Source organism: Puma concolor, chromosome A1 (assembly GCF_028749965.1).
Source record: "Puma concolor isolate L17-30 chromosome A1, mPumCon1.1.hap2, whole genome shotgun sequence".
Lineage (NCBI taxonomy): Eukaryota > Metazoa > Chordata > Mammalia > Carnivora > Felidae > Puma > Puma concolor.
This window is the reverse complement of record NC_141667.1, coordinates 29,000,833-29,027,297: the sequence shown is the minus strand read 5'-3', so window position 1 is coordinate 29,027,297 and position 26,465 is coordinate 29,000,833. Positions and strand designations below refer to the sequence as shown.

Below are 26,465 nucleotides of genomic sequence, written 5' to 3'. Positions count from 1 at the left end.
GGGAACCCATAAGATGGCTCTTAGGAGGTGCTGTAGGAAATGAGGCAGTCAGGCACGCGCATCCCTGACTTACCTCTTCTGGTCTGTTTTCAATCTGAGCTTCCCTCCCTCCAAAGTTAACCAATATGATCTTTGTTGGGGAGAATTTATAGCTTGTATTGGAGAGGAACAGCTTTAGAGAGCGTTAATCTGAGAGTTGTCTTCTCTGATGACAAGAATCCCCTCCTAATGTGGCGCTCAGGAGAAATATCAGCACTTGGCCAGGGATGGGGGGATGGGGGGCCCTTAAGCCAAGGGCAGATCCATTCTAACACCATCTTTCTGCATCTTGAATGCTGTGTTTGCATAGCCTTCAACCATCTTGCTCCCTCATTCACAATTCACATTAAAAAAAAAGTAGTTTCTAGAGTCCCTCATTTACATTGGTCAGTGAGCTCGTAAGATGATTAGTTGTTTTTGGAATAGGGAGGAACTTTCAGATCATTTAATCCAATCCTTCCATTTCACAGAGGAGGAGAAACCAGAGACCTTGAGATTTGCTCAGACATCCCTGGAGCCGCGTCTCCAGGCTCCCAGGCCAGTATGCTTTCTACTCTTGTGCAGGTTTTGAAAACTCCAGCCCCACTGCAGGAGTCTGTATGTGGCCAGGGACCTCTCAGGAGAGGATGCTTCACTGCACCCACTCTTCTCTTCCTGAATATTTAAATCACAAAAGCCAAACTGCAGAAAAATAAATATTATGTCTATTTGTCAGGAGACAGTTAGTGTCTATTTACCCTTTTCTGTCCTCAGAATCTAGGTGTTAATGGACACTAGTCTGTTAATCAAAACATGCTGGTTCCTGGCAGGGATCATTCAGTGTTGAGAATCTCAGTCAAGACAGAAACAATAATAGTTAATATTTAGACCAAAGATGAGAATATTAAATGTGGAGTCAAAGGGGAACATGTAGAATGCTAAATAAGAGAATAAAGCATATAGGGTTGACTCAAAAAGGAGAGTAAAGGGAAGTAAGACTTTTTATTTTATGGCAGGAGGAGGGTTTCAACTATATGAAAGTGTATCTAGGAAAAGCTGTTTATTTATAACTGTTGTCCAGGCTGGAGAAATCAGATGTTCTCTGGACTAAACAAGTAAGTAAGAAATATGCTGAGCACATAGTTGGTCTAAATGAAAGTTGGGAATTCTGAGAGGTTCAAGGCTGTTCCTTGGAGAGGCTGCTGCCACCCCGTAGGCCAGAAGCAGGTGAGAGGCCGAGCTCTGCTAATGTGCTGTGAACTCTTCTGTCAGATGGCGGGCACGGCACGTCATGACCGAGAGATGGAGATCCAGTCCAAGAGGAAGCTCACCACGGCCACCGATCCCATTGAAAGACTCCGACTGCAGTGTCTGGCCAGGGGCTCCGCAGGCATCAAAGGTCTTGGCAGGTAGGGTCCCGGCCATGGGGAGGAAGGACACTGCCAGGTGAGGCTAATACTGGCTGTGTGACCTTGACCGAGTCTTATTCTCCTAGGGTCTCAGTTCCCTATTTGTAAAATGTAGTTTGGAAGACTTGATCTCTGAAGCATCTTGTAACCGTTTTTGGTTCTTAGTCCCAGATTCAGCAAGGCTGTGTCTGAGATGAGAGCACAGCCCCTGGGACAACTTGAAGTGAAGAGAGAGGCGTGCCCAGGTCCCAGCGACACCCAGCAGGATGCGGAGAGGGACTCTGCTAGAAACTGACAATGGAAGCGAGCTTGGAAGAGGGAGGAAGTTGCTTTCAGGCAGTCACATCTTGCTGACCTCCACGGGGCACTGGAATTGCCTGTGGGATATTCACTGCCGGTGGGCTTCTCCCAACTCCATAGGACCTGTCCTCTGGCCCTCTGAGAGTGTGAGAAGTCCTCAGGACCAGGAAACCCAAGGAAAAAGAGATTGTAAGCCTCCAACTGGCAGGATCTCTTTTTAACAGACTGCATGGAATGCCTGCCATGGGCCAGGTGTTTGTATGTTTGTGGGTGAACAAGGCTTCTCCAGGCCCCAGGCAGGACTTAGACTAAGGAAATTGACTGTCACAAAAACCAGAATCTCCGTGGTTATGTTGTAGGTTAGAGAAATACAGGGCACCACAGCAGGGGCATCCGACCTCACATGTGGAGGTTATAGACAGCTTCACTTACAGTGAGGAACTTACTGAGCATTGGGGACATCACTTTTAATAGTCTCAAATTCTCAGACTAAGCCTGGCTCTGTCAGAAGCCCAGGCTGTGGGTATGTGGACCCTGGTGGCCCAGGCAGTCACAGTCCAGTGAGAAGACTAGCCCATTTCTCTTCAATACTGTGTCACCCCAACCTACAACCTCCACGTCTTTCATCCTGGAGCCATGTTATTGTCCGTGGTGCAAATCCCTCAGGAACACTGCCCTCTGTCCCACTCACTGGCCCACTCAGTTGAGTCCTTCTTACTGCCTACCCACCCCCCAACCCCTCCTAGCCCTTCCAATGTGAGCCAGTCTATTGGCTCATCCTTGGCCTTTTGCTCCACTGTGTGCTCTGCCTTGGCCCCTTTACTAGTTTTTCCCTTCCCTCAATCTTTCCTCAACTCAAGTGGAAGCTGCTCCCTAGTTTTCCTCTTCATGGGACCACAAAAGTAAAGTGCCATTTTCATCACATGATGTCAAGGATACATACTGTCAACATGATTTATCGGTATTGGTATTGACCTTGATCACCTGGCTGAGGTAGTGTTTGTCTGGCTTTTCCCATGTAAAGTTACCATTCCTCCCCAACCCCATTCCATACTGGACTGGAAGGAAGGAAGTCTCCATGCAAAGCCACACTTAGGAAGTGGGGAGTATGCTTCCCTTCTTGAGGACAGAGCGTATGTGCATAATTTATTTGGAATTCTACTCAAGGGAAATTTGTCTTTTCTAAATAATATTTATTTATTTATTTATTTATTTAATCATTTATTTAAACCCATATGGACTCATGGATATTTATTTTATACTTTGTGTTACAGTTTAACACTATCTTATTGCTCAAACTCTAGAAAATTGAGCTTTAGAAGCTCTTTCAGTTGGCTCCTATGTCCCTTTGACATATCCCCATCATTGTTAAGTTTTTTTATTTGTTTGTTTGTTTTGAGTGCTTCCTTACTTTCTGTACAAGATACTCCAAGTTCATCTTGAGTATTTCGTGTCCCAGTCCTAGAATCAGACATTTCTCCAAGAAGCCCGATTCTTTTTATTGGATAATTGCATTAGAAATCAAGATCTAGGCTCTAGATGTACTTGTTGTTACTGGTGTATTACTTCTAGGTTCTCTTAGCTGACAGAAGAAGAAAGTATATGTGTAAATATATGTACAATCTATAGATATCTTTATATGTAATCATCTGTGTTTATATTAAGCTAAGCATGAGTTCATACTAATGTCTCCAACTCTAGCCCATTACCACATGCATCCGACCATTTAGCCTCCTCCCCTGGCTTATCTATAAATTCCCATTTCAACAGTGATAAATCTGGCTCCCACCATCTGCCATCTATTTACTTAATTGTTCAATTCCAGTATACCTTATAGCAATGTCAGAATTGTTAACTCAAATCTCCATGGGAAATATTATTATCAACTAGAGTCCAGTGCTTATGTGCAGTTCCTTTTGCCTTTAGTCCTACAGACTCCCATCTCCACAGCTACTTAAGTCAGCACCTTCATACTCCATGGCTCCCCCCCACCCCCTTTCAGTGAGGTTGTTTCAAACTTTTGTAATACAGTTGAGTTCTCTTGTCACTGTGCATTCCTTCCTGGGATCCCCTGACCTCCTAAATAGTTATTTTAAAATTTGTATACATTAAATTTTATTCTTTGTAGTCTACAGTTCTATGGGCTTTAGCAAGTATATCATGTATCCACCATTATAGTTTGGGCTTTAGCAAGTATATCATGTATCCACCATCATAGAGAATAGTTTCACTGTCCTAAAAATTCCCTGTTGCTCCACCTATTCTCTTCCTTCCTTCCTTTTTCTTTTCATTCTATGTATAGTTTTGCCTTTTGCAGAATGTCATAGAATTAGAATCACATAGTACATTTTCTTTTAAGGTTTTCCTTTTATGAGATTCTGGGAAGATGCTCTCCAATTTTGGAAGGAGAGTACAGACAAGAATCTAGGGCTTCTGTATTTTACTTTGAATAACGTTGAGAGTGGTTTATTTTTAAATCTTTGTGCTTACATCTTATTCTATGTTCTTTTCTTTCCTGTGTGTGTGTGTGTGTGTGTGTATGTGTGTGTGCATTTTCTTCAGAGTGTTTCGAATTATGGATGACAATAACAACCGGACCCTTGATTTCAAAGAATTTTTGAAAGGACTAAATGATTATGCTGTGGTCATGGAAAAGGAAGAGGCAGAAGAGCTCTTCCGGAGGTTTGATAAAGATGGAAATGGAACAATAGACTTCAATGAATTTCTTCTCACATTAAGAGTAAGTGGCCTCATGAATCAGTGTATCTTCTGAGTTTGGCTTTCACGTGGTTTGGGTTGGTTATTTTGAGGTTTTGTTTTCAGAAGTTGTTACTGTGCTGTGGAGGAGATGGGAAGGAGATTGATAACAGGTTTAGGGACTTTTTGGAGTAACCATAATGCATGTCATTTAACAGCACACAATTTCATACTACTGAGAGGAATCAGATATTTCATCATATATCTTATAAAAAAAAGCTCATTTGCTTGTGTTGTCTGTGTTTGTGTTTTTTTTTTTTTTCTATTTATCTAGCCTCCAATGTCTAGAGCCAGGAAAGAGGTAATTATGCAAGCTTTTAGGAAGTTAGACAAGACCGGAGATGGAGTTATAACGATTGAAGATCTTCGTGAAGTGTATAATGTGAAACACCATCCTAAGTACCAAAATGGAGAATGGACCGAAGAACAAGTATTCAGGAAGTTTCTGGATAACTTTGATTCACCCTATGACAAAGATGGATTGGTAAGTAAAAGAGCTTAATCTAAGTGAAGTTTCTTCTGTGGAATTTGTCATTGAAATTAGGAAATAGGTCCAAAGCCTTAAAAAGTACTTATAGCATATTCATTATAAATAGGAGTAAAATATCTCCTTAGAGACTATTTAGAAAGTTGGCAACTAAAGTGATGATATATGTGTGTGTGATATATGATATATATGTGATATATATATTGGTGAGAGGTCCACATATAGCTAAATACCCATCATCTGAAGAACACAACATTTTGATTTAACACTCCATTGCACGGTTACTTATGTTTACCATACTTAGCCAGCCATATTCCAATGAACTCGACTAGGGTAAAGCCTATTTAACTTCAAAATGAAACCATGATTTAATTTTTTGGAACATGATTCACAAGGTATTTCAAGATATTGAAGTGCTTTTCGCACTCATCCTTTACAGTATCATTTGTTATCACACTTTGCTGTGTGGAAATGCCGTTTAAGGGAAGCTTTCGGTAAAGGGAATGCCAGATAACAGAATTTACTTCGATTTTGTCTTGAGTAGGCTTGAGATTAACTTGCATTTCTAAACTATAGTGAACTTCAAAACACCTGATCTCCATTAATGGTATCTTCAAGTTATGAACACATAGCTTGGTAGGGTAAGGAATTACATCTCTGCAACTGTGATGTCTCCCCAGGCTGAGATGACAATGTCATCTGTCTTTTATCAACAGGCTTAAGTGGGCTTTTGAACTCAGAACCAGCTCTGGTCTTAGGTGTCCTCAAGGCCCTGATGATGGGGAAGGGAGTGTTCTACTTGGTCCACAGTCAGCACCAGCAGATGCCTGGGGAGGGTTACTGAGAACCCCTGTGTCACACAGAAAGGAGTAGTGGGGCACTGGGCAGGAAGAAAAGATATTAATGATAGGAATAGGAAGCAAGGCTCCCCCTTCTTAAGGGAGTTTCTCCCAACTTTTTCCATGAAACTTCATAGTGAGTCTAATTAGCAAGGGGTTAGGGGAGTAGTAAGGCAACCTTTCTTTCCTTCCTACTGACATTTTCCTGTTGGGGACAGAGAAATACCCTTCATTTTAGTTGAAGGATTAGAGAGGTGGATTAAAAAAAGGGCGGGGGGGGGGGGGCTAGAGTCTCAGGGGAGCCTAATGCTTAGGGACAGAAGTAACAGAACCAAACCATATGTTTTCTTCCAACATTGCTGGCCTTTGATCTCTGAAATGGCAGTGGAAAAAGAGTCAACTGCCATTTCCCCAAATTAGCCCGCCTCTACGTGAGATCCCAGGGTGTACTTGCCTCCTCTCTGCAGGTGGTTCCTTCTCCTCGTTGCCAGGGGAAACCTCAGCTGCTCTTTTCTCTACCCCAAGTCAAAGTAGCCAGTTGTTATGATTCAACTGATTTAAAGTTCCCACTTCTGTCCCTTTTGACATTTATTTTAACAAGCCATCTTAAGTTCTCAAATACTCATAAAGGTCATTGGGGTTTTTAGTAGTTACAGCATTTGCTATCACCTGACTATCACAGACACTGTGTTAATATCCAGCTGACTGTGCATGATCATCATCCAGGCTACGTATTAATAACGTACATTGCTGGCTGTACTGCAGAACTACAGAATCTGATTATTTTTGGGTGGGGATCAAGGATTTACAGTTTTAGTAAGTACCCCAGATGGCTCTTATTCACATTCATATTTGAGATCATTGTCTCTAAAAGATTCAGAAGTACTTTTTAATTACTACATATAATATGCAAATGAACCTCATTTGGCATAATTATGGAGCTGGATCATTTATTGACTACTTATCTACTGGATATAGTACTAAGGGTCTCAAAATACGTAATGAAAATACTTTTGGAAAGTGATGTGGAATTCAAACTTTTGTTCATTGAATCATATTTTAAACACACAAAGAACTATTGATGTAAACAAACTCCACGATAAATTCTTTTATAAATTTTTTTTTTTCTTCAACGTTTTTATTTATTTTTGGGACAGAGGGAGACTGAGCATGAACGGGGGAGGGGCAGAGAGAGAGGGAGACACAGAACCGGAAACAGGCTCCAGGCTCCGAGCCATCAGCCCAGAGCCTGACGCGGGGCTCGAACTCACGGACCGCGAGATCGTGACCTGGCTGAAGTCGGACGCTTAACCGACTGCGCCACCCAGGCGCCCCGATAAATTCTTTTATAAAGAGAAGAATTAGTCCTTAAGTGAGATTTTCCAAATTGAGTTGTTTTATACATTAAGATTTCTTATGGTGAAGCATAGCTAGCGATGCTTGAAGCCAGTGCACTCATATATGGCTAAAAAATGTAGCGGATATCCAAATAAGACAGAATTTAGAATAAGCCAATAAATTTAGCATACTCATTATGATGCTGAAATTTGTGAACTTTTAATAGTTTGGGCTAAGTTCTCAGGTAGTCATAAAAACTCCTGAGTTTGTAGCAGTCATGGATTTTGATGTAATGGATCCTGTGTTAATAATCCTCACACCCCATCCTCAGAGCCCTCTGTACACCAGAAGCCATATGGATAGAGGTATGAAAGCAACCAAATCATGTATGAAGTGAACCTTCCTCACTCTAATTCTATCCCTAAAACCCACCCTAGTTGGGTGAGATTTTCATTTCTTACTTTTTTATTTTTATTTTTCAATTTTTTAAAATGTTTATTTACTTTGACAGAGAGAGAAGGAGAGAGCGTGTGAGCAGGGGAGGGGCAGAGAGAGAAGAAGACAGAAAATTCCAACCACTGGCAGTGCAGAGCCCAACACGGGGCTCAAACTCACGAACTGTGAGATCATGACCTGAGTCAAAATCAAGAGTGAGACTCTTAACCCACTGTGCCACTGGGGTGCTCCACTTCTTCCTTTTTTTAATATCTAGGTTTGGAAGTTTTCATTTATATATGTTATTTTACAATTACAAATATATTTTTTAGATGTCAGAAGTAGATTAGCCTTTGAGCAAATATGGGTCTTACAGTCTTCTCTCATATAGAAATTTTTTAATAATTAAAAATATTTTAAATACATTACTGAGTGTATATAAATAACCTGAACTTATTTTATGATTTTTCTAATCAGTCTGAAACAGAGAAAAAGGTACTGTGTTCTGTACCATGACTCAAATATTTCCAATGCTCCCATTCAGGACCTTCTCCATTATATAACGAATATTCTGTCAATTCACGGTAGCATAGTCAAGAGGCTGATCAAAAGCAGAGGTGTCCATTCTCTCCATTTTACTAATGTCAAACAAAATAATTAAGTAGGAGTAGTTATTATGACTGAAAATTAATTTACTACAATGAGGGAAAACTTGGGGAAATTATAGGATTTGTCATTCAGGCTATTCTGAGTATAAATTGAGTCTCAGGAAACAAGCAGACACTTCACTAAGAATAACTGATGGCCTTTTCTGAAATGATCAAGTATATTAGCTCTGATGTCTGGTTTTATGTAATCTGACTTCTGGAAGGTTTAATGCTGGATAACTGGGAAATGCAAAGGAGGACATACGTAAAGAAATTGAAGAAAGGAGAACACTAATGGTATTCTAATTTTAACAAAAGCTATGCACATATTTATTTCTACTTCCAGACCATCGAAAAGCCCAGCTCAACTATTAGTTCAGTCCAATGACTTTCTTCCTTCTGCTTTTTACTATTTTGTGGGTGGTGGGGCAGGGGGTAAGTACAGGGAGAGAAATTTCGTCCCCTGACTTTTTTTTTCTCTGTTCACTTATGATTACAGTAAAAAAGGCAAGTGGGTCGATCAGCTCATATGATTATTAGAAGACATAAGTAGGCATTCTGGAAGGGGGGTTTTGAATTATTTATGGATTTCACTTTTTGATGTTTTTAATCTTTCATGACATTTAAAATTGAGGGCTGACTAGGGGTGCCTCAGTGGCTCAGTTGGTTAAGGGGCCAACTTTGGCTCAGGTCATGATCTCAAGGCTTGTGAGTTTGAGTCCCGCATGGGGCTCTGTGCTGACAACTCAGAGCCTGGAGCCTGCTTTGCATTCTGTGTCTCCCTCTCTCTCTGCCCCTTCCCCTCTTGTGCACGCGCGCTCTCTCTCTCTCAAAAATAAATAAACGTTAAAAAAATTTTTAATTGAGGGCTAACTAGAGAACAACAAATTTCCCAGCCATTGTTGTTGTGTCTGTGTCCTCCCATGGAAGCAGGGCTGTACTTTGGGTTACACTGATTGCTCACAGAGATCCTTCCAACAGGAAGACAATTCCTTCTCTGAGTCAACTAATCCTGTCAGCTACTATGGTTGAATTGCAGTGTACATATCACCGACAGCTATTAAAAAATAAGATCGATACCTGTTTCTTCTTTCTAGCAGTAAAGTGATATAAAATCTAGCCTGGAAAAACACATTGGTTGCTATACCAAAGAGACAGTTCTAAGAACAGGATGGAGAGAACCCAGGCTAGTGTGAGGGGGCATGGAGGAGGGGCGTCTTTTTTCACTCACTTTGTGCCTTGAATGAGTAATTTCTATCTTAAAAAAGCATGAAGTTAAGGAGGATTTAACTATAAATCTATTTCTTTATCCACAGGACAGAATTCCACTTTCTAAAAGGTAACACATTACTTGCCTCGACCCCAGGGCATGCCGTGTTGTTTCTGATGTGTCACAGAAAGCCTGTACTAACTACAGCTAAAGAAACTTGTTTCTTGCTCTGAATTTCAGTCTCACTGATCCGAACAGATGGGTTCCTGCTCTTAAAGAGAGGCGAGAACCTATGTTTCACTTTCCATTTACGTTGGTGTGGAAATTTTCAAGATTTTCTATTCATCTTCCCCTCTGCCACCCATCAAGGCCATCCTCAGCTTGACTCTGCTCTTGTCTGAGATCTATTCTTGATCTGTGTCATTAAAAAGCTTCCTTGACCAAAGTTCCCCTCCCATTTACAGGTACTAGAAATATGCTTCCATTGAAGTGGTGGGAAGCAAAGTTATGTTTTTGTTTCTGACTTTTCCACTGCAGGTGACCCCCGAGGAGTTTATGAACTACTATGCAGGGGTGAGCGCATCCATTGACACTGATGTGTATTTCATCATCATGATGAGAACTGCCTGGAAGCTCTAAATGTAGGATCTGGGGACCAGGGCATTGGGTGCAGCCACATGGCTCCAAATGATTAAACATCAGCCCCAAAGCAGGATCACATTTGATTTCATGTTCATCCCAGTGATTCTTCCCTATCAACACACATTGTATTTTCTAGGGCAGGCATGACACTATGTAGTTAACTGTGACTTAACTTCTCTGAAGCTGTTTCCTTAGCTCTAATATAGGAATTAATTAAAATAAGATTTGGAAAGCTCTTAGAGCCAGGCTCTAGGATACATACATGTGTCTAATAAACATTAGGTGCCTTCCTTGGCCACTAATAAAAGTTTGAGTATTTTAATTATAATTCCCACCCACACACCCACAGTCTTTCTCCACATCCTTTTAGATGGTTTATTTCTAGGTGTGAGAATTCATCTGTTTTTATGACTGACTGTAAATTTTCTTTAAGTTTATTTATTTATTTGGCAAGAGAGAGACAGAGAGAGGGAGAGAGAGAGAGCTCACAAGCGCACATGAATGGGGGAGGGGCAGAGAGAGACAGGGACAGAGAGACAATCCCAAGCAGACTCCATGCTATCATTGCAGAGGAGACAGATGAGGGGCTCAAACTCATGAACTGTGAGATCATGACCTGAGCTGAAACCAAGAGTCAGATGTCTAACTGACTGAGCCACCCAGGCACCCCCCTGACTTTAAGAGCTTCAGTTACAAATTGGGTACCAGAAGAGAACACACATTAGCCTCAATTTTTATACCTGAATCTTGAGTTTCTCTGCCCGTGGTTTAGGGAAGCCTTGGTGTGGTGAATAGATTAGAATGACATTTTTGGGTCATCTAAAGCTTCTGTGAGATGGGAGGCCATTTCCTTGAGCAGTAGAGCTAGGACCATCCCTGTGGTTAAAATTTGAGGCTGGGCTGTGCTCTCAGATTTTATGGGGGACCTCTTGTTTAGTGAGTGAGCAGATTGTATCATCAAACCTTTGTCCGGTGGAATGTTCACCATGGGCCTGCCATGGGCCAATGATGTTGACATTCCCACCATCACAAGAGGGTGGGGTATGACATAGACAAGGGTCACAGGCCTACTCCAAAGAGTGTGTTCCATCTTGACACTTTATGGCCCAAAGTATTCTCCTTCCAGCTCTAAGCTTTGGCTTTATATCGTCAATGTGCAAGAATCTCCCCATGAAAGACTTCGAAGCAAAGGCAGCTTCAGCTGTTAGGAAATAGATGTTGAAACTATCACTCTCCTTCTATGTGTTCTGTGTTTGGGGTCAGAGATAAAAACACAGTGGTCAGCCCTTTGGCTATGATGCTGGAGGTAATAACCACCTGCCTTGTTATCAGGGCCATCCTTTTTTGTCTCCTCTGTCCCTGGCTGTACTCATCCCCTGGCTTGGGGGCATGCATTGGGATAATAGTTAAGATCCCATGTATTTAAGTGGCTCTAGAATTAGGTTCAAGCACACTTGCCATATTTTGTACTAATTCACTTGTTTACTTTTATCTCACAGACTTGGAAGTCTAGATCAAGATATACTTTGATTTAAAATTTGTGTTTAGAGCAGGTGTTTCCAGATGAGAATCATGGCAGTTTGCTTGTTGTCAAGAAGCCAAACTCCCACAGACTCTGATGACAGACTGGAAAAGTGACCTTTTTCTTGAGGATGGGAGCACCCCCAAATTTTGGGAAGCTAGTTTTTCAGAAATTAATTACACAAGTTTGGTTTTCCACTGGACTTATTTTCTAGGCTTATATAAAGATTGGAAGGCTGAAAGATGCCAAGTATTATGAAGAAATATGTAGAAATGAGGCAGAAATCCAGTAGAAATTGTGATGGGCTGTATCAGAAAAATATCCATGTTTTCTGTAACCTGTACTTTGCCAGTCGTGGCTAAGGAGAGGTTCCTGGTTTCCTGGCCATGGGCAGTTTCAAGCCTACTGCTCTAGATAGATCTGTGTCTTTGATTCTAGGAATGACTCATACCTCTGCTTAACTGGGGACATAGAGTTAGCATGTGATTCTGAACAAGGACTAGGTCATAGCTATCAGCTTCGTCTCCCCCAGTCATATTTTTACTTCCTGTCTAAATGGGGCACAGGCCATTCTCTCAGATTTTAGATAACACGTGCCTCACAGTCTGTTTGGTCACATTCAGTTATCTCTCTTCTAGCAGGTCAGGTTGTGGGCCCAAAAGTGAGGATTCCCCCAAGGGCCTCTCCCCTACCCCCCTCCTCCCTCCACCCCTGTAAACAAGATCTAGCAAGTTGATCATCAAGGATCACTCCACTCCTATTTTGAGGCTTCTCTGTGATTTCTGGCCTAGTCAGAAATTTAACTCGATTATTATAAATTTAACTGTATTATAAATTTAACTCATTATTTAACTCTATTCCTTCTGGTAGCAGTGGGAGGAACAGAGAAGAGTCATTTAAGAAAAATCATTTGCTAATACTTTTCTGGATGTAGTTTTTGTTTATTTGACTTTCACAATTTAAATTTTACTCCATTTGCAAATTAAAAAGTAAGTACCGAGGTCAGAAGATAAAACACGATAAAAAAATCTCCAAAATAACCCGTAGGAGCACCTTACCTGTTGGGTCTGAACCCCAGAGAGCAAGTAAACATACAAGCCAAAGATAAGAGGGTGAATTTAGTAGCTTCTCCTGAAACAGAAACAGTGTATGTGAATATTCTGAGAACCGTAATTGCTCAGAATAAGCCGCCAATATCAGTACTGTATCTGGATTCTAGCTCCCCCTAAAGGCAACCCTAGGGAGGAAGGGAGGGGTGACCCTAACTCAGCCTCTCTTCAAGGGCTGGTTCACATCCTGCCTGAGTTCCCTTCAGAAGCACAGGTGAGTAATTCAAGAAACGTTGGTGTCGTAGTCTAGGGCAGAATTCCTCCTGTCATTCTGCACGGCTAATTTTCTGACATTCATAGACATTCAAACCTTGATAGAATTTTTCTTCCCAGACCCAAATGGCACCCTGGAGGCTGATGTATGGCTGTTGGTTTGGTGGCAGCATTGAGTAACACTTCATACCCTAGTAGCAGCTTTCTAAGGCAGAGCTGCCCTCCCCCCCCAAGTAGGCTGTAGATTGGCTTTGTCACATCACAGTGTTAGATTGAATACATCCCACTGGTAAATATGTATTGAGTCACTGCTATGTGCCCTGTTCTATTCTAGGCTGTGGGGATAGAGGAAGGAGCTAGAATGAATGTAAATAAAACCACTGGCTTTCAAACCAAACTAATAGCCCAGAGCTAAGATATCAGAGAGGAAACATAGGCACTGAAGCCAAGACAGTTGCAGCCCTTTATATGGCAGTGTGTTGCAGAGCATGTAGTAAATTTGTTGAATGTAGACAATCTATCAAGACAATGTCAGGAAAATACTCTTCTGTTCTTGGAAGCAGACCATTGTGTCTGCCTTTCACTTCTCTTGGCCAGTGTGGATTGCCTCACTGAGCCACAAGAGTACAAGCAGGTAATGATTCAAGCCTCTTTAGGCACCCAACAGATGGAATTTGTTCTGCTGATGTTTAATCAAGTGGAGAGATGAAATTAACCAAATGCATTTTTGGCTGGTGTGTGGGTGCCTTTCTGCTCCCCTTTCATGAAATTCTACTAACACCTCTGAGCGCTATACCCTTTTGGATTTATACACAACTCTCTGGGGCATAGAGAATCATGGCAGTTCCAATTTCTCAGTTCAGTCCATAGAATGGCTTTCTTGGAAATTATAGGCTGTTCTTTTAAATCAAGAGCTTGTTGAAAGAAGCAGCAAAGTTTTACATTTCAGAAATGCTTATGATTCAAGGAAAAACAAAGGGGCCAAGGATCTGATAGGTTGTCATATAATGTTATCTTCATATAATTGATCTTTTTGAAAACCAATGTCTCTAAGCATGATCCTACTCTTCCAGGTCGCTGATGTGGAAACTATATAACCTTGATGGAGATAGCCAGTTCTTTTTTTCTCATAAAAAAGCTCACTAAATGAATCCTCTAAAATTATGTCTTGTAAAACAGATGACGGGTGAAATCTGTTGGAAGAAACATAAACAAATGATTGATGGGCGTTCTGAGAACACTGCTGTGTGAGAAGAGTTCTTTTGCCACCTCAGTTGGTGCGGTGAGAGGTTGTGGTGAAGCAGCTCTTCCTCTCTGAGAATAGCATGACCTTCTTGTTTTATTTTCACACCTGCTTCGCCAAAGCCAGTATCTTCCCTCAGCAGAATAGAGTGGAAGGTGCTCGTTAGGAGTGCAAGACACTGAAACTATGAGCCACCAACCATTAGCTGAGGTTTTGATAATGGACCTGGCAACTACCAGAAAGGTATATTGTATCAGGGAAAGAAAAATCTCCTAATGGTCTATTTTCTTTTGTTCTAGATTCTTCTTCCTCTTCATAAGTGGAATTTATTTATGGTTTCTCTGGAGTGTTACACAAATCCTAGCAGCCATTGAACACGGGTGATGCAATTTCTGTTTCACCAAAGTTCCTGTGAGCGCCGTGGGTTTCCTGTTCCCACTCTCACTCCCAACATGGGGTCAAGTGGCAGATAGCCAAGATATGCACAGGGTCATACCCATTACGCTGCCCATGTAACTATCATTCATCTCCAGTTTCATTCTGCTCTAGGTCCCATAATAAATTTAAGATGGACCCTGTGACTCAGAGCTCAAGCACCTGAAATTTGAAGCCAGACCTGAGTATGTAGCTTGTAATCCTGTCATGAAAGACTTGAGTTACTTTTTCTTTTTTTTTTTTTTTTTTTTTTTTTACCAACCTTAAAATTTGGCGCTCAGACACTGGTATTGATTCTGGGAACATCTCGATCTTCAATTTGAAAGGTTTGAGTTGCTTGTCTCCTAGAAACACTTAGGCCACATGCAGAACTGATGACAATCAGTGCTCGGAGAGAGCCTTAGAGCAGGAAAGGAACCCATAATTGAGAGAAAATGACAGATGGCAGAGTAGTTTGCTCTTGCCACGGTTATAGGGAGCCCCAAAGCACTTCCACCTTGATGGGATAAAGTGCAACAGAAATGCAGGGCATTACCAAACGTCAGGCACTGACTTAATGAGACCCAGATCATTCTTTTAGTTTCCAAGGGGGACTGGAAATTAAATTCTGTTCCACAGATTGCATACTTAGTCATGCCTCAAATCTCATTTAGCAATATCATTCAGCATTCATTTATTTAAGATTATCTTTGAAGCTGCACAGTAAATACCATAAATCACCATTAATTTAACTTTGCTAATTGAGTTCATTTAGATAGGGTTTGAATGAAAATTTACTTTTGTTTCATCTATACTAAAGAGAATGAGCAGGTCAGTATATAAAGATTATAGGAGCTGTGCCTACCTACGTTCATGTGTGTTTTATAGGTACTTGGAGATATCTATTTGCATATGAATGCCATTAGTAGGCTAGTCCTAAAAAGTTCCCACATATCTCAAAACCGTCCTAGGCCAATTGTTTGATGGCAAAGCTTTATTTATGCAACTGTACGTAACACAAACTATTTTCTAGATATTGAGGCATTCCTATATGTAAATCCTATCCTGATTGTATTTTAAATAGAAATTGAAGCTGAAAAAACAATGTTTTATAAGGCACAATTTCCATGACATTTATGCTATAAATTTTAAAATATTTTGTTTAAAAAGTTATACATGCTTATAGTAGTAAGCTACATATGCATTGAAAGTAAGAATTTGTCATAAAAGCAATAGTTAGGATATTACTTCAAGGAACCAGAAATTAAGAAGTTTTTGAGTTACAAAATTAGATATGGTTTAAATATATAATACCAACTTTGTCATTGTTATTTTATCATACCGTGCCTTGCCATTAACATGATTCTGATTTAATAGAATTTCTTCAATTTAAGGCTGGAAAACATTAACGACCCTTGTACTAAAAGAGTTCATCTAGTTTTTATTTCTGTTTTAAGGTCTTTCTAAAATCTATTTCTTCTTAATTAGCTAACATGTTACATATCATGCTTCTTTAAAAGTTTACTTCCTAGATGGTGCTTTTGGATCATTTAAAAATGTTATGTGTGTGATATTTCAGTTTCAGGTTATGGAATGTATTCTTTGAAAATGATGAGGCCCTGTTCAAACTGTACTTGCTCATGTTTTTAAAAGAACAAAATGTAATCCACCCCCCCCCCCCCCAAAAAAAACCCCACATTATTTTGACAGCCAAGAATGAGAGTTTGAAAATTTTATGTTAACATTCATTTTCTTGCAGGCTTGGACTACTTCTGTCTAGTGGGCCAAGCAAGTTCCCACAATGCTCAGCCTCTGAGTGGTACCCCTAGGACTGTGGGCAATAGAATTATTCTATGCGTTGGTATTGAGGAATGGAGGTGGTTAAGAGGGATGAGAGAGAACTGGAACCTAGGGGCTGATTCCTGCTCTTTTACTTTCTCGTTTCCCATTGTAGGAGGCACAGGGCCAACTATGAAATGCTAACATGTATCCTGACCAAATTGAGAAATTGGCCTTCTAGCACTTCTTATATGGCTAGTTCCTTGCCCTCTGCTATTGAACACCAGGCATCATGGATTCCTGGGTGACCAAGGATCCTGGAAAGTGCCCCCACTCTCTAGTTCTATCCTTACTTATGTGATCAGTCTAAACTTTCCCTAAAGAGCTTTTTATCTGTGCATTTATGCTGTAAATTTCTCTATCCTAATGTACTAATAATAATCACAGGTGCAATCATACAAAGGATGCTCTAAAGTAGTGCTTTCTCATAGAAACTTTTGTGATGATGGAAATATTCTACATCTGTGCTCTCCAAGATGTCAGCCACTAGCCACATATGGCTACTGAGCAGTTTAAATGTGGCTAGTTCAACCGAGGAATTCAATTTTTCATTATGTTTAATTTTAAATAATTTAAATTTAAAAAGCCATATGTGACTAGTGGCTACTGGATAGCACAGTTCTAAACATTTTTTATCTTAATCCAAAAAAAAAAAAAAAAAAAAAACAATGGCCACTGGGCTGGCAAATCTTGCAAATGCCCCACCTTAGAGGGGAAAGGAAAACCAGGTACCCTGATCCCCAATTACCTGAGTTTCTTGATTGCCAATGGCAATTCAGACTCAATAGAAAACATTTCAGGGAGAATGTAAAATGCTCTACTAAGACTCACATGTTTTGACACCATTTCCTTCTTTTCCCCTTGCTTTATCCCCCGCCCCCAACCAGGTTTCAAAAGAAGAATTTTTGAACTATTACGCTGGTGTTAGTGCTTCTATTGACACCGACGCCTATTTCATTTTAATGATGACAAAATCATGGAGATTATGACACTATTAATTCTTTTGGAAATCATGGACTCTCAGAGAGTGGAATGACTTTGAAAGAAGTCCATTGCTATAGATTTTTGATAAGATATAAACTGAAGTTTCTGAAAAAGCTAGCCTATGAAAAGCAATAGATCTTCAGTCATCTTACTTAATTGCCTGGAACATATCCATATTCTTAAATGCCTAGGATATATATTTAAATCAGAAAGAAAGGAAGAACAGAAGGAAGAAAGGAAGCCATGGAGTGAGGCTGGAAAGTGGTTCTTAGGTGAAATCATGTATTTCTTGTTATAGTTGTTTCTCTTATAGGTGTACATGTAGGTGGTTCCCCAACTTTCACTTATTTGTTGTCTTTGGAGTCTTTAGCAGGAGGTGATGATAAAAGGATTGGAGGAACATCTGACTGTGTAAAATATCCTGAGCTTACTTATTTTAATGTGTCTCTTGGTGAATGCAAATAAAATTTATTTTATTCTGAAATTTAGTGGCTTTTTTACCCCCCTATTTTCATATTTTGATCCAGGGATTTAAAGTTAGCAAATTTCCACACATGAATGAACGGGGACATAAGGGATTCTGGGGACAAAAGGAGGGTGAGCTCAGTTGGCCCTCTTAGTTGAAGGCTGGGTTTTCATGGAGTGGGATCACTTCCTGGGTTGGCCTATTAGGATGAAAAGCAGTGCACAGGGAAATCGATGGGCTTATAAGAAGCCTTGGATACTTTCTGGAGCTTTAAGGTAAATTGATGAGGAGGACTTTGAAAATGTTTTGGGAATTCATCTTTGGAACCTACATTTAGGCTCCTTCACAAGGCAGGTGATACCAGGTTTCCGGACCCATTTCTCTTCCTCTAATATCTGCTTCTCGGGAAACAAAAGTGGCTGGGAATTGATTACTCATATAACCACAGGCTCTTCACCTTGAAAAGATGAAGAAATGAAGTGGGAGAGGAGAGGAAAGGCTGATGCTGTGCTTCTCAAACTTAAAAAAAAATTTTTTTTTAAATACTTATTTATTTTGGGAGAAAGAGAGAGTGCAAGTGGGGGAGGGAGAGAGAGAGAGAGGGAGAGAAAGAATCCTAAGCAGGCTCTGCCCTGTCAGTACAGAGACCGACATAGGGCTCAAACTCACAAACCATGAGGTCACTACCTAAGCCTAAACCAAGAGTCAGACACTCAACCAACTGACTACCCAGGTGCCCCACTTCTCGAACTTTAATGAATACCCAAATCACCAGAGACTCTTGTTAAAATGCTAATGCTATTTCAGAAGGCTGGATTGGGGTTCAAACTTTAACTTGTTAACAAGCTTCTCTGTGATATTGATGCCTCTGGTTTTCAGGTAACACTTCAAGTTACAATGGATAGAGGTACCAGCCTGTATATTTCCAGTACTTATGGTTTATTATTTTTCCATCTCTAGTTGGCCATCATAATTTGTGATTTTTGACTGCTGAGCCATCCTTTCTTTGTCTTGAAGTTCTGAAAATATGAAGGAAGCATCAAGAAAATGTATGTGCCTCGCAGGCATGTGTAGGAGAGAAATAGCACTTCCAAGAGACCTCGTGTGGTGACATTCTAATTGGAGAATTTCTCACAGCCCAGGGCTGAGTCCCACAGCCTTCCAGCTTCGAGGATCTGAATGTGTCAGTCCACCGAGAGTAGGTCGTTGCTCAAGAGGGACTACACTGAGCAAGCTCATAGCAATCGTTGCTAAAACTGGAATGCCAAGCCATTCAACTACTATGGCATGTTAGGGTAATGTTTGATGTGGGAAACAAACCCTAAAATTTATAAAAGTTCAAACAATGGATATATAGTTTTCATTCATGAAGCAGTATTATGTACCAGCTGTTTGTGGTCGATGAACAGCTTTCCTCTGTGTAGTGATTCTGGGTTGCAAGATTCCTCCATTTTGTAGTTCGGCTGTTTTTCCAGGGTTTTGTAGTCAATGATATTCATGTGCCTGAAGAACAAGAGTGTATAGAGGAGACTGAACAACTTTCTGAAAAGCTGTGGTCTGGAAGGGACACCCTCTCTTCTGCTGGCATTTCATTTCATGATAACTAGTCACATGATTACATAGAATGCAGGGGAGGCTGGGAAGCGTAGTCCTGGTCAGGGAATCTCCTTGCTGGTGAAAATATATCTAACATAAGGTCAAAAGAAATTTTAGTGGACTACTAGCTGTCTCTGCCACTTAAAACAGCAGTCCCCATTGCCTTCCATTTTCTTAGGGAGGCATGCTTGGTGGTCTCAGTAACCCATGTGGAATAAGATATTTTCCAGGTTGAAGGAGTATGGAATGGAGGTCTTTCTATCTTTAACCATGTTAACAACCAAGAAAACAACTTCTACAACCGTATCTGGTAATGATTTCCCACTTAGCGAGTCTTGTCACTTGGGCTTTTATGGCTCTATTCCTGACCTTGAAATTCGTGCTAAGACAACACTGAGGCAATTTTCTTGTTTCATATTGGAGGGGAAAATTAAATCGTAAGAGAATGATCTTATCTGTAGATAATTCAGCAGAATAATCATCTTGATTTAATAAATCATGGGAAGGTTTTGGGGTTTGCAAGTATTATATATTGATAATTAAAGTGGACTGTTATTACAGATAGAAATTGTAGGGAACAGTTTTAGAATCAAGTAGAGTTAAAAATCAGGATATCATTAAGATATTAGCCCTAACTTATAATACCAGCTGCTAAAAATGGTAGGAGGGGAGATCTTACTTTTTTTGGTTGCAGGAGTTCAGGTAGTAGACGTTTGCACATGTTCCTTACTTTCACTTGAAATGATCAGATCCAAAATAAAATTCATTACTCCTTTCCATGCCCTCCATTAACCTCCCCCCACCATCTTCTACTTACACCAAGGATGCTTCTATCTCAGTCTGCGTCTTCAGCTACATGAGCAAGAAATCCCAGGATCTTTGTTCCCTCTCTTTCCAAGAGGCAGAATAAAGATGGTTAAGAGTTCAAATGCCAGAACCAGTCTGCATGGTTTAAAATCTGACTCTGTGTGGATTACTAGCTGTATAATGTTGGGCAAATTACTTGACTTCTCAAACCTCAGTTTCCTCACCTGTTAAGTGGAGATAATAGTAACTACACCACAGGATGAGGATTAAATGAGTTAATATATGGAAAGCACTTAGAACTTTACCTGATGCCAGGTAAGTAAGCTATGTAGAAGTGTGTGTTATTATTTTGCATCACTTTTTAGAGTCATCTGATTATATTTTAGGGTGTCCCTTCTCTCCTTCTCCACTGTACATGTTCAGTTCCTCTTACCTCAAACTCAGAATGGTCCCCAGATAAGTCCTTACCTTCAGTCTTTTACCTTTTCCTCCACCCTTCACATTGATACTAAGATGATTTTTCCTAAGCCTCAGGTTCACCCATATCACTTCATTTCTTAAAGATGTTCAGTAACTCCCCAAGCCCATTTAAAAGTTAAGATATCTTGGCATGGCATTTAAGGCCTCCCTGATTTGTCCTGACCTATATATTTACAGACATCTGTCCCATCACATCCTTCATGTTTTCCATGCTTTGGTTATACAGTGTGTTCTCATAAAGAATTTCTCTGGTGTTTGTCCTGGGTTCTTGGAGCATGAGCTTCTAAAATTTCCTGAGTGAGAGCATGTCTTTGTTATGTTAACAAGGTGACCCAGAGTGAACACCTAGACAGTTTCAGGATGGAGACTGCTCACCAGAAAGCTGTACCATATGATGAAAGAGTTAGAACTTTGGGCCAGCCCACCTCTGAAAAGGGGAGGGGTTCTGGAGACTGAGTTCAGTTTCACAGACAATGATTTAATCAAGCATGCCCACATAAGGAACTCCAATAAAAACTCTTAATACTGAGTCTCAGTGGCACTTGCTGGTTGGTGAACATATTGATTTGCTGGGAGTGTGACATCCCATGATTTCAGAAGAAGAGAAGAGAGCACTCTGCATTTCCTCTCAGACTTTGCCTTACATGTCTCTTTATCCTCCTGATTTGCATTCTTTATAATGAAACTGTAATTGTCAGTAAGCATAATGCTTTTCTGAGTTCTGGAGTCATGCTAGTGACTTACTGAAACTGAGGGTGTCATACGAACCTGCATTTTGAACCAAGTGGCTATAAACTCAAGGCTGTAATATAAAAATCCTGCCTGAATTTGTAGCCTGCCCCACAGAATTCAGACTTAAGACTTCATCAACTCTTACCTGATGCCAGCTTGCCAGCTTGCTCTATGGACTTTCCAGCCCTCACAATCATGTGAACCACTTTCTTAAAGTAAATCTATATATAGTTCCCTCTCTCTCTCTCTCTCTCTTTGTCTCCTCTCCACCACCCCCTCCCCCCTCCCCCAGCCTACATTAACACACACTATTGGTTCTGTTTCTCTGGAGAACTCTGACTAATACTGATGTGCGAACAGCCCTGAAGTAAGAAGTAAACATCTGAAGTAAGAGCATTCTTGTTGGAGACTGTCCTCTATCACTTGAGGGGCCTGTCCTAACTCTGAGTGGTTAGTACCAGAGTTGATTTTCAGTACACTCAGTTGGGGTTGAAGCAGCATAACAAGCTGAGTGATTCTTTGCTAAACTGGCTCAAATCTCAAGGCCCAATTCAAAAGATAAAGTCTTTACAAAGCTTTCCACAATCTTCCAACCAGATTGACTTCCTCTTTCATTATTCTATTCCTCTTTTACTGAGTATATATGTGTCTTTATATGACAGTCTGCCAGTCAGATGTATAAGAAATTTTACTTTATTTTCTCTAATAGACTTTCAGACTTGGAGCATTCCTCCATTCAAGATGGCTGGCAGAAAATGTAGCTTAAGTCTTTCCTGGGACTTCCACTTAAGGTTTTTCTATGGTTCTTAGATCTGGCATGCAGGGGAGGGGCAGGATATAATCTCAGCTCATACAGGCTATCCTTGAGACATCTACTGTTTTTCAAGGTCTCTTAAGTCCATTGAATTATGGCAGCTTCTCTACCATACTTGGGAAATGACAACTTTGAGAAGCTACTAATGGGGTAGATGAAGAACTCACTTTCGAGACATCTGTGGATATCTAAGTGAGGAATCCAACAGGAAGTTGGATATTCATCCATTAAACCAACAAGTATTTACTGAGAAAATATTCAGTATTATCAGTGAGTAATATCTTAGGTGCTGGGGATTTAACCTTGAACAAAAGACATATGATATATTTACTTGTGGAAGTTCAAATTATTAGACATGATTCTAAAGTTCAGGGTGTTGGTCTGGATGGATAGGAAAATCTTGAAGAGCCAGTGAATGTAATGAAAAAAACAAAGGTACAAGAGATATCAGATGACTGAAGGGGCAAAGTTCTGGAGTAGGAGGGAAAGATGGAATAAAGGACTTAATGTTGATTTGGTCTTCTACTGACAGAGGGGCATCTTCTCCTTTGACTGGGAGAACAGTTGTTAAGGATTTATGGGAATTTGGGAGCTTGTAGATGGAAATAGAAAGAGAAGAAAAAGAGTCATGGCCCAGTTTTCTCAAAGCAAAGGCAAAAACATCTGCTGGGAATGAGGAGGACTGAGATTCAATGGGGGACTTGGGGAGGTGGAGATTTGGCAGTAGTCATGGAGGTCATTGGAAGGGAAAAGATGCTGCCAAGCACAAATAAAGGAAAGCACAAATTTATGTGGACACCATTTTGGCAGAATTATGAGATTTTTCAACCAGGATAGTAAAGCAGATAGGATAAAGAAGAGATGTGAATCATAGAGATGTGTCATATTGAAATAGGACTTTAGCTATCTCCATTTTGACCTCAATGTGTACTTTCTACCTAATTAGGTTCTGTTTTTCCAGCTTATCTCTGAACTCAGGCAAAAGACCTGCCAGGAAAAGCATCCCATAATGGGAACCAAAACCACATCTTCAAGCAATAACTGCCCTGATGCTAGCAAGACCCCACATAACTGACCCCAAAGCAGTGATTGACCTGACCTTTACTTCTCACCTACATGTACCCACCAACTTTTGTTCCATATTTTCCTTATATAAACCTAGAAGTATTTTTTTTTTACTTTGGAGACAGCCTCGGGGACATCAGACCTCTGTCTTCCTGGCCTCACTGAAATAAATTCCTTTCTTGTTTCACCACTGTTCATCTCTCTGCCTTTGGATTTTGTCAGTGATGAGTGGCCAAACCTGGTCTATTTGGGATTCCTGGAGCCAGGTGCTCTTTTGCACCCTTGGGCCCTGGTTACAATTTCATCTTGTTCCATAGTATCTATCTCTGCAATTTGCACACAAGAGGTGCTCAATGAACTGTGCTGGAATTCAGTAATTATTTAAAAGATAGGAGGATAGGGTTTCCGATTCTGTGTTTCCCTCTCTTTCTGCCCCTCCCCCGTTCATGCTCTGTCTCTCTCTGTCACAAAAATAAATAAACGTTGAAAAAAAAAAAAAGATAGGAGGATAGGGAAATCTTGAAGTTCACTGTTGTGTCACCCATAACACAAGGAAGAAATCAGATGATGACTCTGGAACAGTAGAATCTCATTTTTTTCTTGAATAAATCAGTATCAATGTTATTCTAGAAAATTAAACATTACATAAAGAAATGGAAGTTTTAATTCCAAGTAAGAATTATATTAAGAAACATTTTATTCTTTTAATTATTTTTTTATGATAATAAAACATATATACTCCCTTCCAAAAGGAAAAGAAGACAAATGTAGTAATTGGAAAATCCCTTACTTTTATATAGTAATCTATCATTCCATTCTTCTCCTTATTAATAACCACTGAAAACATTTTGGAGCTTTGCCTTCAAAGTTTTGCCTCAGAGTTTTTCTGAGCATATTCTAACTCTAAGTTTCTTTCTCTGTGTATATATACTTTTTAAAAAATATATTTTGTAGTAGACACTTTTGTTTGCTTCTTTAACATCCTTTATTTCCTTCCTCTCACCCCTATTTTGTCCAGGTTCCCATCTCATCCCCAGGTCCAGAAAGTGAGCCATTTCCAAGCCAGTCAGTGCATAGCATTCATTAGTGACTGGCACTGGTCTAAGGATATACACATGACTTTAGCTGGGTCAGTCATACTGAAGGGAAGAAATTAAATTTTGTGCTTAGGAGAGAAGTGTGTGTTTTTTTCCTCTTGCTTAACAATTTATGTGAGAAATGGCTATATTTTTTGTTATTAGATTAAAGGATCTATAAATATTGAAACCTTTTATTGGCCAACGACTTTTCTTTCCCTAAAGATTCCCAGTACACGTATAGACAAAAGCCATTTCATTAAGGACTGGATAGAAGGTATCTTTGGGTCTGCTGCTGTATGGATGGGACAGGGGAGCTTCTTCAGATAGGGATGCCATTGTGTTCTCCTGTAAATGTGGCCTTATATCTGTCTTCATATCTGACTGAAGGAGGTGCATTAGTGACTCAACTCTTCATCCCTTTCCTATCTGCATGCTTTTCCTTATGTTTCAGAGTTCCCACACAAAAGAAAGTATTCTTTCACTCCTTGAGCTTGGTCATTTGGCCTGTTTGACCAGTAAGATGAGGTGCAAGTGACAGGTGTGCTGATTCTGAGCTTAAGCCTCAAAAGGTTTTTGTGTTTCTGTTTGCTCTCTTGTGCCTCTACTATGAAAAGAATAAACCTGAATTCCCTTTTTGTCTCAAGAAAAAGATAGGAGAGTCACAGATCAGTGGTATTCCCAGCTGAACCCAGCCTAAATCAGCTGACTTCTGTTCTGTTGCTGATGTTGAACTCTTCCCAGCTAATACTAGTAGAACCACCCAGCAGAATCCAACCTAGGTCATTCAACTCCCACATAATGGAAAATTTGTGACAATACATGATGTTGTTTGAAGCCACTCAGTTTTGGCATGGATTGTTACTAAGCACCCATATAGCAATAGCTAACAGATACACAGATCAATCTGGTTGTTTCTCATTGTGGGAATGAGAGGGGGAAGGAGTAAGAGGGAGGTGGAGCCTCTGTAGAATTTCCTCTTTCTAGACTCATTGACAAAATGGCATAGATGTTTTTCTTTATCAGTTATCTAAAAATGTACCATATTTCTTTTAGTGATTTTGTTAATATTCTATAATATAGATATACCATATTTTATTTAGAATATTTACAATTTTTCTCCATTAGAAGCAGTACTGCATAGATATTTTTTGTGCATAATTTTTGAGCCCTTTCTGTGATTATTTCTTTAGAAAATTCTTAAAAGTGGAATTTTGAGGAGTGCCTGAGTGGTTCAGTCGGTTAAACATCCGACTCTTGATTTCAGCTCAGATCATGATCTCATGGTTTGTGAGTTCAAGCTCTATGTTGGGCTCTGTGCTGACGGTGTGGAGCCTGCTTGAGATTCTCTCTTCTCTCTCTCTCTCTCTCTCTCTCTGTGTCAAAAATAAATAAATAAACATTTAAAAAGTGGATTTTTGGAATATACCCATTTATATTTTTCTATGTATTTCCAAATCACCCTCTTAAAAGTTTGCACTAATTTATACTCACACCAAAAGTATATGAAAATGCCTTTCCCCGCATTGACGTTTGGCAATATTTTTAATTTTCACAATTTTATAGGTAAAAAATTTACCTCGTTATGTTATGTGAATTTTTTTATTCTGAAGGAGATCCAGCATATTTTCATATTTTTAGAATAAATTTCACTTCTTCTGTGAAACTGCAGCTCATGTGCTTGTTCATGTTCCTCTTAGATTGTTTTTTGCTTATTGATTCGTAAGAATCTTTAGATATTAAGGCTATTAGCAGTTTTTCACATTGTTACTATATTTTTCCAGTTTATTTTTATCTTTTCTTTTTGTTGTGGATTTTTTTAATACAATAAAAAAATTACCAATATTCTATATTTTACATATGCAAATGTATCACTCCTTTTCTTTTATGGTTTCTGAGTTTTATGTCTTTTTTAGAAATGCTTTTTACATCCAAAGAGTATAAAATTATCTGCCCATGTCTTCTAGCATATTTTTCATTCTAAAAATTATATCTTTGATCTACGTTGGATTTATTTTAGAAG

The 26,465-nt window shown here is 39.9% G+C and overlaps 1 protein-coding gene across 3 annotated transcripts in view; it reads left to right on the top strand.

Moving 5' to 3' along the window:
• Positions 1–23,556, top strand: part of CAPSL (calcyphosine like) — a 40,380-nt gene extending 16,824 nt beyond the window's left edge. The window contains exons 2-6 of one of the 3 annotated variants that reach the window (XM_086676983.1): positions 1,291–1,427; positions 4,290–4,467; positions 4,759–4,968; positions 9,978–10,081; positions 17,310–17,890. In XM_086676983.1, the coding sequence (XP_086533109.1) occupies positions 1,291–1,427; positions 4,290–4,467; positions 4,759–4,968; positions 9,978–10,079 (627 nt within the window). In that variant the 3' untranslated portion in view covers positions 10,080–10,081; positions 17,310–17,890. Of the gene's footprint in view, positions 1–1,290; positions 1,428–4,289; positions 4,468–4,758; positions 4,969–9,977; positions 10,082–14,468; positions 16,262–17,309; positions 17,891–23,262 lie in introns of those variants that run through there. The other 2 variants (XM_086676992.1, XM_086676974.1) reach the window with 2 other exon arrangements.
• Positions 23,557–26,465: the final 2,909 nt, after the last annotated feature.